The sequence below is a fragment of the Apodemus sylvaticus genome, chromosome 5 (assembly GCF_947179515.1).
Source record: "Apodemus sylvaticus chromosome 5, mApoSyl1.1, whole genome shotgun sequence".
NCBI classification, from domain to species: domain Eukaryota; kingdom Metazoa; phylum Chordata; class Mammalia; order Rodentia; family Muridae; genus Apodemus; species Apodemus sylvaticus.
The window spans coordinates 51,707,122-51,720,160 of NC_067476.1; the positions used below are offsets into that span (position 1 = coordinate 51,707,122).

A 13,039-nucleotide genomic window follows, 5' to 3' on the forward strand; every position below is an offset into this window, starting at 1 on the left:
AAGTGTATATGAACGTACTTTTTAACAATTGATGTTTTAACCAAAAAAGGAAACTGCTAAGTAGGGCCTGCTGTGCTCACTGTGTCTGGATCTGCCACTTTGCTAATTTCAGCTTTCTTCCAACCTTCTCTTGCTCTTGGCTTTGCTGAACTTCTTGCAGTTTTTCACGTATGCCAAATCTTAATACTTCTGTATCTCTGTATAAATATTATTCCTTTATCGGGCACACTTCCTCTGTTTCCCTAGCCAGATAGGATTCAGATTTTCAGACTCCACTCAAAAACACTTCTGGGAAGTTTAAAATAGCCTTCCTATAGCCTACTTCACAATCGAAGTAACAAACAGAAAAGGAGCACTACTCTTTTGGCTTCAGTATACCAAAACTTGCCAATCAATCTTTTTGCCTCTCTCCTTCCCTTTCTCCCTCCCTCTCTTTCAAACCATTTTCTCCGACATATGGGGATTGAACCCAAATGCTAGGTTAGTATTTCACCCATAGCCTTTCAGTCTGTACTTTTAACTGTCCCCAGGCACAGTAGGACCTCTTACATGTTTGCAGATAAACCTATTTAAATCCTCAACCTTTAGACCTGAATCAATGTCCACCTGCCTTTGTTCTCTGCTCTATAAAGATCCAATCATTTCATCGTTTCCAGACTTACTCCTTGTGCATCTCTATAGAGTCCTTGTCCCCTTAAGTTCTTACTTGTGCTGTATATGTTCGTGTCTTCATTGTGTTTACTGCTTTGTTTTTTTAAGGGAAAGAGAAGGTTGCCTTATTTAATAGTGTAGCTTTTTCAAGATATTTTTCTTTTGTGTGCATGTGTATGCGCCTGATCATGTGTGTATTGCATGTGTGTAGGAGCTTGCAGAGTTCAGAATAGGCCATCAGATTCTCTGAAACTAGAATTATAGGTAGTTTTTTGCCTCCATGTAGGTGCTAGGAATTGATCATAGCTCTTTTGCAAGAGTCATTTTCCCAGTCTCACAGCTTAGCTTTTTAATTGAATGATTGTGTGAGCAATTGCTCTCTCCCTCCCCCTCCCCCTCCACTCCCCCTCCCTACCTTTCCCCTGAGTACTCCTCCTTTCCCCCTCTCTTCCCTCTCTCTCTGCCTCCACCCCTCTTTACTTTGCCCTAGGACTAACTGCTGGGCTAGTGGTCTACCACTGAGCAGCTTCTAGTGGCTTAATTTGATTTCTCTACCCTCATTTTGTACCATTTGTATGTAGCTAGAAAGTTTATTTACTTAAATCACAAATTTGTGTACATCACTTTTGCTTCTATTGAAAAACTTGATAGCAACTAGGTTGAAGTCTGGGTTTTTTTTGTAAATTTTTTTAAAATTATTTATTTTATTTATAAGTACACTATCGCTGTCTTAAGACGCACCAGGAGAGAGCATCAGATCCCATTGTAGATAGTTGTGAGTCACCATGTAGTTGCTGGAAATTGAACTCAGGGCCTCTGGAAGAGCAGTTGGTGCTCTTAACCACTGAACCATCTCTCCAGCCCTGGAGTCTGGTTGTTTAACCCTGTATGTTTAACCACTGTATGTCCTCTTCTCCAGTGTCTTCCTTCTGTTGCTTTTGTTTTAAAATGCTCCAGCAGTAACAAGCTGCTCTGTTTTATGCACGTGCAGAAATTTACAGGTAGTGCCTTCCCATTTGTAAGGTTATGTTTGTTCTCAGATTCAGCTTAGACTGGGGATATAGCTCACTGATAGAGCACTTGTCTAAGGTATGTTAGTCCTTAGGTTAGATCTCAAGCTACACACAAGCACGAATGCATTCAAAAGAGGGAGAAAGAGAGAGAGACTGAGCAAGAACAATTTTACTTTCCATTCTCAAAAGAATCCTCTTCAACCATTTCCCACAGTCTAAGCTGTCTACCATCGTGTCTTGTAACTCTCCGGTCACTTGTTACTACCTTCAAGGCTAATTTTTTAAGCAGAGACGGTCTTTTATTTTTCCTTTGCTAGTTGTCATAATTCTTTGTCTATTACATATATTAACTAAGTTATGTGTTCTTTCAGAAAAACTTGTTTTGTAATATGAAAATATTCACATTTTTCTTGTTTCGTTCGTTTAGCAACATACTAGACGGGTTTATGAAATTCTTCGACTGCTAGTAACTGACATGAGTGATGCTGAGCAGTACAGAAGCTACAGACTGGATATCAAAAGAAGACTAATCAGCCCTTACAAGGTCAGACTCTGAAACGCTTTTGCTGTCTCCTGCTGTGCGCATGACATGTGTATGTGTGAGTCGTAGCATGTATGTGTGTACATATGTATGCATGCCTGGTGCCAGCGGAGACAAGAATAGAGCATCTCCTGGAACTGGAATTACAGGCAGTTGAAAGCTGCCATGTGGCTGCTGGGAACTGAATCTGAGTCCCTGGAAAAGCAACAAGTGCTTTTTACCACTGATAATCTCTCCATACCAGTCATGTATTTCTTATTATGTATATGTGTTGGAGGGATATGAACATCTTGATTGCAGATGCCCACAGGGGCTAGAAGTGGGTATTGGGTCCCTTGAACTGTAGTTACCAGAAGATTGTATGCCGCTCACCTGGGGTTTGGTCCTCAGTAGCATCCAGCGCTCTTAACTACTGAGCCTTCCCTCCAGACTTTTAACCATTTTGTTCTTTAGCCATATTATATTCACTGTTTAAGAAAGGAAAGCTAGGGTTGGAGAGATGGCTCAGTGGTTGAGAGTACTGACTGCTCTTTCAGAGGTCCTGAGTTCAATTCCCAGCACCCACACACAGCAGTTCACAGCTATCTGTAGTGGGATCCGATGTGTCTAAAGACAGCTGCAGTGAACTCATATACATAAAATAAATAATTCTTTAAAAAAAAGAAAGGAAGTAAGAAAGGAAAGCTAGACAGTGATGGATACAGAAGAGTCCAAATCATTTTGTTAGATTAAAAGAGAAAATAGTCTTTCCCATTACTTATAGAACTTTTACTCTTTAATTTTCCAATGTAAGTTATAAATGTTTTTTACTACTTAAAAACTGATGTTAAAGAGTTGTTTTTTCCATATATATATATATTCTCTTTAAAAGTCTGAATGTCCAGATTCATCCTTAGTTCATCCTGTTCTTTTTACATTGCTTATTCAATTTGTCAGAATTTTTTGCATTTTCCTAAAAATCTATTTAGAAGGTTTTTTTTCTTGTTTTTTTGTTTTTGTTTTTGTTTTGTTTTGTTTTGTTTTGGCACATTCTTTAAAACCTTAATTTGTACAGGATATTAATGGTTCATCCAGTAAAGCCTTGCAAGTACGATTAAAATGCTAGTGTGGTGCTATGTACTTAATAATAGAAGATCATAGGGATCTGGAGACAAGATCCCTGTGACTTGATGCCTGGCCATTGTAGCTTAATTAGTGAGCTCTAGACTAGTGAGAGATTCTTGTCTCAAAGGAAATGGACCACATTTCTAAGGAAATGTTATCCTTGGGTATCCTTGAATACAAATACTCACATAGATACAAACTTTAAAAAGAGAACAGCAAAGCTGGCTGGTGGTGCCAGCACTCAGGAGGTGGAGATAGGCAGATCTCTGTGAGTTGGAGGCCTGCCTAGTCTACAGAGCAAGTTCTAGGACAGCCAGGGCTATAAAGAAGTGGCACATACCTATGATTTCAGCACTTAAGAAGTGGAGGCAGTGTGGGTCAAGAGTTCAGAGTCTGGTTAGGGATGTAGCTCAGGTAGTAGAGGTCATGCTATTAAAGTGCAGTTTGATTTGAGCATCAAATTTGTTATGTTTGTGTGAGGTTAGGGGGTGAGATAAAGTCTTATTTATCTCTGAGCCAAGCATGGTGATACATGCCTTTAATCCCAGCTCATGGGACGAGGCAGAAGTAGGTAGTAGATATCAATTCCAGCCAACATAGTTCTTACATACCTCCAACTTCAGCCAAACAGAGCCTGTATCAGTTAGGTGGGTGAATGGTTTATACACACTTATATCTGGTACTTTATTCTACTTTGTCTTAGAATGTATGGTTATAGATTTAAGTAATGAATTCAGCACATTTGCCTGGTAGTCAGAAATTATAAATGGGTTCCCTTTAAGGGACATTTATTAGTTCTAGAATGGGCTTAATGTAGTTTGAGTTGTTTTGCTGCCTTTTGAAAGACTAAACCAGACTAAAATTCCAACCAGACTGTTAATCTGAGATTGAATCTTAGCTTCTTAGCTCACTGTCTCTTAAACTTCCCCAAATCCCAGAACTCACTCTGTAGACCAGGCTGACCGGAACTCAGAGAACCACCTGCTTCTGCATCCTGGGATTAAAGGCATACACTACTACCTGGCATCACTACTATTCTTAATTTGTTTTATGTATATGTGTCTGGGTTTATGAACTGGAGTTACAGGTGAGCTGTCATGGGTGTTTTTGAACTCAGGCCCCTGCCTAAGCAGGTAGTGCTTTTTAACTGCTGAACCTTCTCTAGCCCTGCTGCTACTGAGTTTTAACACTTAAAGACTTCTATTACTTCTTCTTCTTCTTCTTCTTCTTTTTTTTTTGTTCTAAAAATAATTGCTTCCTACTTAGAAAAAGCAAAGAGATCTTGCCAAGATGAGGAAATGCCTGAGACCAGAAGAGCTGACAAATCAGATGAACCAGATAGAAATAAGTGTGCAGCACGAGCAGCTGGAGGAGCGATTTCAGGAGCTGGTGGAAGACTACCGGCGTGTCATTGAGCGACTTGCTCAGGAGTGAAGCCACTGTCCCCAGGATACCTGCAGATTTCTGTGCATTGTGCTGTGAAACCTGATGACCCTAAAGTTATCTATGTTCTCCTTAGTGGAATATTTCCTTTTGAGAGATTGTATATTTTAAAATACTGTCTAGAGTTTATGAACATATATTGCATTAATAAAAGATGGCTTGTGAAATAACCACTGCCCACTGCTTTCTTCATAAACAGTGAGAAATGATTGGTTGCGGTATATTGGGTGGGTTATGATGTGGTGCTTAAGGCTTTAGGATAAATATTTAAGTAATACTAAAACTGCATTTTAGTTGTATGTGGTGGTACACACATGTAATCAAGCACCGAGGGTGAAGCAGGACAAGGCCAGCATAGGTTTCCATGTGACAACTTGTCTCAAAAACCAAAAACAAGCTGGAGAGAGGGCTCAGAGATTAAGAGTGCTTACCCTGCCGCCTAGACTTCAGCACCCGGGCAATAAATTGATTATCCAGCACACTCCTGTAAACCCAGCTTTGAGGGGAGCAGAAACAGCATTGTTGGAGGTTGCTGACCTCCTGCCTAACTAGTAAATCATGAGCCCCTTCAAAGGATTCTGAGAGTGACAGAGGCCACTTGGCACCTTTCTTTGGCCTCTGTGCACACACCCATAGATAAATATCTAAAGCACAAAACACATTACATTTTTAAAGTTTAAAGTGTTCCTATGTTTAAAACCTGTTTCTTTGGGGACATCTTAGTAGTCTTGATTTTTCTGTCTGGCAGTTAAGTTTTTAAAAGCAGCTTATAAAGAAATGGATTTCTTCATAGTATTTCCATGTGTGGTTCATTTTTGTTGGTCCTCTTTCCACTTCTGCTGGTTCCCTTGCATGGTTTATCTAAATTAGAAATTCAATGGCTATGCTTTAAATAAAGCGTATTTATTACTTTATTTAAATAAAGGATATTTATATCCTGCCTATCTTACCTGCTTGTTTGGGGTATGTGAGTAAGAGAAGACAGAGACTAGAGGAGCCTAAAACCTAAATGTTTCTATCAAATAGTAACTGAAGATGGATATTAGCATAAAATATAAGTAATTTAGCATATAATATATTATACAATTTGAACCCAGGACATGGCACCTACCTCAGAAGCACTCAGGAGGCAGATGTAGGAAGGTCTTGAAGTCTAGGCTACATAGCAAACAGTATGGAACAAATGTTACATGTCACACAGTAAGGAACCACACTGTAATATGAATGTGTATTTTCTATAGGGTTACCATGATGTTGAGATACATCAAGAAGTTATGTAATGACAGATTGTTATTTAATAGTCATTTATAATGAAGTAGAGTAAAATAAACTGCTTTATATAGAACCATGACAAGGGAAAACCTTCTGTTATATGTGTCAGTAAACCAGGCATTTAAAAAAAAAACCAAACAGGTGCAAGGGTCTGGAGAGGTGCAGTGAAGAACACTTAACTGCTTACAGAGGACTCCAGTTCCAGGGGATCTGACGCCCTCTTCTGATCTCAGTGGGCACAAGGCAGGCGTATAGTTCACAGACAGACATGCAGGCAAAACCACCCATATACATAAATCAAAAATTTCTAAAAAGTATTGATAGCATAGAGTACAAAATGAAATATCCTAAATTTCTATTGGTAAAAAATACAGTTAACATGGGACTAAACCACATTGCATGTTAAAAAGACAGCAGGACAGAATTTTCTAAGATGCAAAATTATTTCAAGTCTATAAACCTGGATTTAAATTACCAGTAAAGTCAGAGAGAGAGAGAAAAAGTGGGTCTTAGAAATCTAAGAGCCCAGAAAAACTTACCTGTGTCAATGTTATTCAGCGATTTATAGCAGCATGAAAGCCAGATCAAAGAACACAAAGGACTAACAGGGTGGGGTGGGTGTCACTCACAGGGAGAACACTTACCTATTAAGTACAGGGTTCTTGCTTCAATCCCCAGTGCTGAAAATAGCTTAACACTCAAGTGTGAGAAAAAAAAAAAAAAAAAGCAAAACATCTGATTCCAATAAAAAGAAACATCTGCGTGGCATGTCTGAGAATGAAACCGGTCTAAACTGGAATAGGAAATCAGAACTGGGGGGGGGGGGGGGGAAGAGTGCCAGAAAGCCAAAGTGCAGACACTTTAAACAACAGTGGCCCGGATCGGTGCAGTAACTAAAATGACGAGGTTGTAGCCCTGGCTGTCCTGGAACTCACTCTGTAGACCAGGCTGGCCTCGAACTCAGAAATCCGCCTGCCTCTGCCTCCCAAGTGCTGGGATTACAGGCGTGCACCACCACACCCAGCTTAAAACGTGGTTCTAAGTGGTTGAGTCAAGATTGGGAAAGCTACAAGATAGGAAATCATCGCTTTTCACTGTAAGCCTTGGGAGACTATATGGGGTCCGTTTAAAAATAATTAATTGGTGGGACAGGATAGAGGGGTTCTGAAAGGGAGACCTGGAAAGGGGAAAACATTTCAAATGTAAATAAAATATCCAATAAAAAAAGTTGGAAAAAAAATAGATCACAGAAAACATTGTTTTGAGATAGGTCTCACTAGGTACCCCTGGCTATCCCTAAAGTCACAGAGCTCAGCCTGCTTCTGCTTCCTGAACATGTATTATATGTATACCACCACACATAAAGATTAGTTCAAGTATTAACACACTTCCTGGACATGTATTATATGTATACCACCACACATAAAGATTAGTTCAAGTCTTAACACATTCTTCAGTTAGGATTCTGATCTCTATATGACTCTCAAAGGAAAAAAAAAATACAGGCCACAGGAAAAGTCTAAAGCTTTTCTGAAGTAAATAAGTCGAGCCTTTAAGTGAGGGTGTACAACACTAAGTATGTACACAGACTCCCACAAACAGCAGAATCCACCAAGAGAGAGTAAAGAAACTCATTAACAGCAGCCTGGGGTGCTGATGCCTTCCTTTAATCCTAGCTTTTGGGAGACAGGCAGATGCCTTTGTGAGCTTACAGCCAGCTTGGTCTACACAGTTCCAGGGTCTTTTTTTAAGACCCTGTCTCACCGGGTGGTAGTGGCGCACCCTTTAATCCCAGCACTTGGGAGGCAGGGGCAGGCGGATTTCTGAGTTCGAGGCCAGCCTGGTCTACAGAGTGAGTTCCAGGACAGCCAGGACTACACAGAGAAACCCTGTCTCGAAAAAAAAACAAAAACAGAAAAAACACCCTGTCTTAAAAAAATTCATTAACACCCAAAACAAATAATACTAGCAATAATGATAATTTTCTTTGCTTCTCAAAGGAATCAGTTTATTACGTACTTTAGGGGGCAAACATTTTGATGGGAATTTTTTTCTACTAAAGAAAAATTGTAGGCTGGTGAGATGGTGGGTAAAACTGCTTGGCTGGAGCCTGACAAACTGAGCTCAATCATGGACCTGAGCGCACACACACAGGGTTCGAGACAATCTTTAACTCTAGTTCCAGGGGATCTGATGCTCTCTTCTGGCGTCCTTGGCAGCAGGCATACATGTGGTGCACAGACATATAATCAAAGCATCCATACACATAAAAATTTAAAAATAAAAATTTAATTAAAAAAATTAAAAGTTGTTCCCATTTTTGGCACTTTGGTACTATAAGCGGTAGACATGAATGGTGCAGGTAGATCTCTGAAAGTTAATCTATTTTGACAGCTTTTCATGGACACTGGAGGAATAGAAAGCAACAGAGATGAAATGGAATCACTTACCTCTGATGAACATGTAAGATAGAAGGCAAGGAGTACTATAGCCGAGATGCAGAACCAGCCTGCATGCCCAGTTTTAGACAGATGAATCTGTCATGGTAGATACAGTGGAGCTTTATTCAGCCATAAAGAAAAATAAAATGGGTTCATTTCTGAAGAAATGGATGGAACTAAAGATCACCATGCTGGATGAAGTAAGACAGGCTCAGGAAGGCAAATATTGCATGTTTCATCTAGATTTTATATATGCAATATATATAATATATATTTACATGTGATAGGAAGGGTCTAAAGGAAGGAACAAGAGAGGTTAAGGGAGGAAAGAAAGATAAATACATATTTTCTCATATATGGAACCTAGATTCAACAGTATACACACGACATGAAAATATAGGGAAAAACGACTGAAAGATGGAGAGGCCAGTGGGGACCGAAGGAGAGGATAATGGGAACACTGTGTGTAAAGTATATGTACGCAACAGTCACAATGAAACCCTTTACTTCATAGACTAACAAAAGTAAGAATTAATACTGTTAAAAGGATAAAGCACCCTCCCGTTTCATCACAGTCTTAGCTTCTTTCCTGAGGCAGGCTGTCTTCCTGGCCCCTGGGGACTCCTTGGGATTAGGTGGGGTTAGAGCTGCGGTCGGTGACCTTGGGCGCTATCTCCAGTTCTTCATCTGCACTCTTGTCCATCTTAAAGAGAGGCCCGTTGGAAAGGCGCTCTGGTTAAATCCTCAGGTCACCTGGACAGTCCTTGAAATGTGCAATTAACATTGGGGCAGGTGACTGTGCTGAAGTCTTCAGCTGCTCGGTTTGTCTGCCTCGTCTCTGAATCGGCCTTTGTGAAGACTGGGGTGTGTGGCGAGGCTTGTTTTCAGTCTGCTCCCGTGGCAGCTGCCACTTGTCTTCCTTTATTCTTTATCAAGCAAAAGACAGTGTGAGTGCTTGTACATCAGATGCAGAGAACACACTCTAGACGTGGTACTCCCGACGCTGAAGCTGCCGGGCGGGCGCACAGAGGTTCTTGCAAGGCATGCTTTCTAGTTTGCATCCACAGTCTCGGTCTTGAATACAGAATCAGCCAAGGGAGGGAGCCGGTCTTAAGTGCGCCATACTGCTCAGTTTTGCAGCCAGTGCGTTTGAGGCGGGAGAGGGTGAGAGCCGGGGTGGGGGTGGGGTGGGGGATGGTTTAGTTTTCTATTATCAAAACCTATTTAATAAACTCCTTGCAGCTCCCAGGCCCTTTCCTTTTCTAAGACAGGGTCTGCAGAATAGCCCAGGCCAGCTTTGAACTGCTAATCCTCCTGCTTTAAGAGCCCAAGTGCTGCTTACTAAAGTTTTCTAGTCAGTGACTCAAGAACTACAGTGTTTCATTCTTTTAAGTAAGGAAATGTTGAAAAACAGCACACAAATATTCAACCTCTGTATTAACGGCCAAATGAACTGCCTCACACTGTCCTACAGGACCATTATGTTTCAAATCAAACCTACTTAGATATTTAGCAACAAATAACCATAAATCAGCAAAAGAGAACAATCCATGGCAGAAAAATACAAGTATAATATGCACAGAAAAAAGGTTTTCATGGACAGACAACAACTCACCAACTGTCATTGCCTGGAAAACACATCGGGAGATTTTTATTAATAATTCTATTTGGCATTCTTATAATTTTGCAAATTTGTTTTTGTTCTTCAAGACAGAGTTTGTTCGTGTAGCCCAGGCTGTCCTGGAACTAGTTGTGTAGACTAGGCTAGTCTCAAACTCAGAAATTCACTGCTTCTGCCTCTTGAGTACTGGAATTAAAGGCGTCCACTACCACCAACTTTTACAATGTTTTCTAAGAGAGCACATACTATACATGTGAACACGGGGGCGGGGAGGGGAGGAGGGAAGAGGGGGGAACAAAACAAAACTCAAAGGACTTTCTACAAAATTCCAACAAGAAATCAAGAAAACATTTTCTACTCTCTCCTTTTACAAGTATGTCTTAGAGCCGGGCGGTGGTGGCACACGACTATAATCCCAGCACTCTGGGAGGCAGAGGCAGGCAGATTTCTGAGTTCGAGGCCAGCCTGGTCTACAGAGTGAGTTCCAGGACAGCCAGGGCTGCACAGAGAAACCCTGTCTCAAAAAAAAACAAATCCAAAAAAAAAAAAAAAAAAAAAACCCCAAAAAAAGTATGTCTTAGAGACACCCAGGGAAGCCGTTGTATCTACCTTGGCGTCTTTTTCGCCTCATGTTCACAGGTGGAGAAGGAGATCCAGCAGGTGCACTTTTTGCAACCTGTGCCTTTTAAGTTCTGAATTTTTCTCAGCTCTTGTCAGCCAGGGATGGCTACAATTTTTAACATCCTTACATTTGACATTGCTCAATGGAACTTATGACTTAAAGTCTTTTCTTTAGTGACCAGGACTCTCAGCTCTCCAGTGACATTAAGAAAAATAATATTTTACTTCCTGTGTGTTTAGTGATCAATAACTAAATTTTCCTGGAAACTCTTCCCTACTATAAATGGATTTTTTTCTTTCTCCAGAAATATATAAGTCAGTGCTATTTTCCCAAGAATCATCAACTGAGAATTTGGAAGACTCTAATTGTTCATACTTTTATTTACATTTCATTGGACAAATGCATGGTTTTTGTTGGTTTGTTTGAGATGATGGGATCTCAGGTAGCTCAGGCTGGCCTTAAGCTTGCTATGTAGTGGAGAATGACCTTGATTGTTGGACCCTTCTGCCATGTTGGAATTATAGACCTGCATCAACATTGTCCGGTTTACCATTCCAAGAGTTCTTGCAAGGCAGGCAAGTACTTCACCATCTGAGGTACACCCCCAGCTCTAGCCAATGCACAGTTCTGCTTAAACCTAAGCAGTCTGAAGAGATGGGGTTGGGAAAGCCTTGTCTCTTGTGTGTTCCTATAGTTCTGCAGGCAACTCTGACCAAGGCAACTCTGACCAAGGTATTGTTAGCGCTGATGCACAACCACCACATGCAGTTTCCCTTATTTGCAAACTGAAGTTTTAAATCAGTGTAAATGGAACACTGTTCTTGGTGTGCCTGGCACCAACTCCTTCAGGACAACGTTTTGGTTAAATTACCTGTGTGGTAGTTTGAAAAGGTTTCGTCCCCACAGACTCGTGTGTGAATGCTTAGCCCACAGGGAGCAATACTATCAAGAGGTGTGGCCTTGTTGGGGGAAGTATGTCACTGGGGGTAGGCTTTAAGGCTTTATAAGTCTAAGTCTGGCCAGTGTGTCACAGTCCTTGCTGCCTGTGGATCAAGATGTTGCACTCTCAACATCTGCTCCGGCACCATGTCTGCACGCTGCCTTGTTTTCCACCAGGATGACAATGCACTACACCTCTGAACCTGTAAGCCGGCCCCGATTATTTTCTTTGTAAGAGTTGCCATGGTCATGATGTCTCCTCACAGCAATAGAACCCTAACTTAGACACCCTGTCTGGTTCCATTCTGGTCTCCTTCCCTTCCCTTGAAGAATGCTCAAGAGAAGGCAACAAGCTATCTGCTGATCTCCTGTCTATAACTGTTTAGATTCTGAAACTCTATGAACTCCATTGTTGGGGGGGGGGCGATGCTCAAGTAGAAGCAGTTCCTGGGACTTCATTGGCATAGGAATTTTAGTATGAAGACAATGTCCTGAAAACTAAAGAGGGCAGATGGGTCACTACAACCCCTCTTCTGTCCTGGCACCCCATCTTGGTCCTACAGGATGAGCACAAATAACAAAGAGAAACCCAGCTCATGGCTGCCTCATGCACGGCATTGCTTTCTTTATGAAATGTGGAGAATGTATCTATTTTCTCTAGAAGTACTCCTAGATAACTCATAGACATGATATCTCAAACGGCTGGTAGAGGACACAAGACATTCCTCCAACAAGTTCTTTAAGAGTGCCCCCAGAGACTACCTGCCCAAACATATAGTTGTTCATTGCTGAACCTTAATTTTTAAGGGGTTCAGCCAGTACTAAGACAGGCCTCCATAATGCACAAAGATTATGTTTATGCAGCACTCCTAGTTCATGGAAAGAACTGCTCATTTGGCTTAAAACATGTAAATAAATAAAGCATTTCCTTATCCTAAAATTGGACAAATTAAAGGGTAGGATTGGAAATGTTCTTCTCAAGCCACAGAGTAAAAAGGTTATGAAATTAACCTGAAATCAAATCAGAAAGCTAAGTTTTCAGGGGGAAATTCAGAGGGCAAAGCTGAACAACAGGTCGGGAAAAGAGAGTGACCCCGGGTTCGACAATGAGCTGTAGGAAGCTGAAGGAGTCTCTAGCCACCAACTTCCCCTAATTGACCAGGGAGCCAAGTAGGTAGCCAGTATCAGTTCTCACTGCCTTAGTTCAGTTAGTTTTACAATGTCTACATGTGACAAATGTTCCTATAACCCTTGTCCTAATTTGCCTTCTATTGCTGTGATAAATACCATAATCAAAAGCAGCATAGGGAGGAAATGGTCTATTCAGCTTACAGTTGTAGTCCATCATGAGAGGAAGCCAGGGCAGGAACTCGGGGACGGGACCTGTAGGCA

General features: G+C 41.1%; 1 protein-coding gene across 1 annotated transcript in view; it reads left to right on the forward strand.

Annotated features, from left to right (window-relative positions):
* The window catches only part of Hat1 (histone acetyltransferase 1), a 46,671-nt gene extending 41,749 nt beyond the window's left edge, over positions 1 to 4,922 (forward strand). The window contains exons 10-11 of the mRNA XM_052182685.1: positions 2,092 to 2,208; positions 4,576 to 4,922. Coding sequence (XP_052038645.1) covers positions 2,092 to 2,208; positions 4,576 to 4,743 — 285 coding nt within the window. The 3' untranslated portion in view covers positions 4,744 to 4,922. The remainder of the gene's footprint in view (positions 1 to 2,091; positions 2,209 to 4,575) is intronic.
* Positions 4,923 to 13,039: the final 8,117 nt, after the last annotated feature.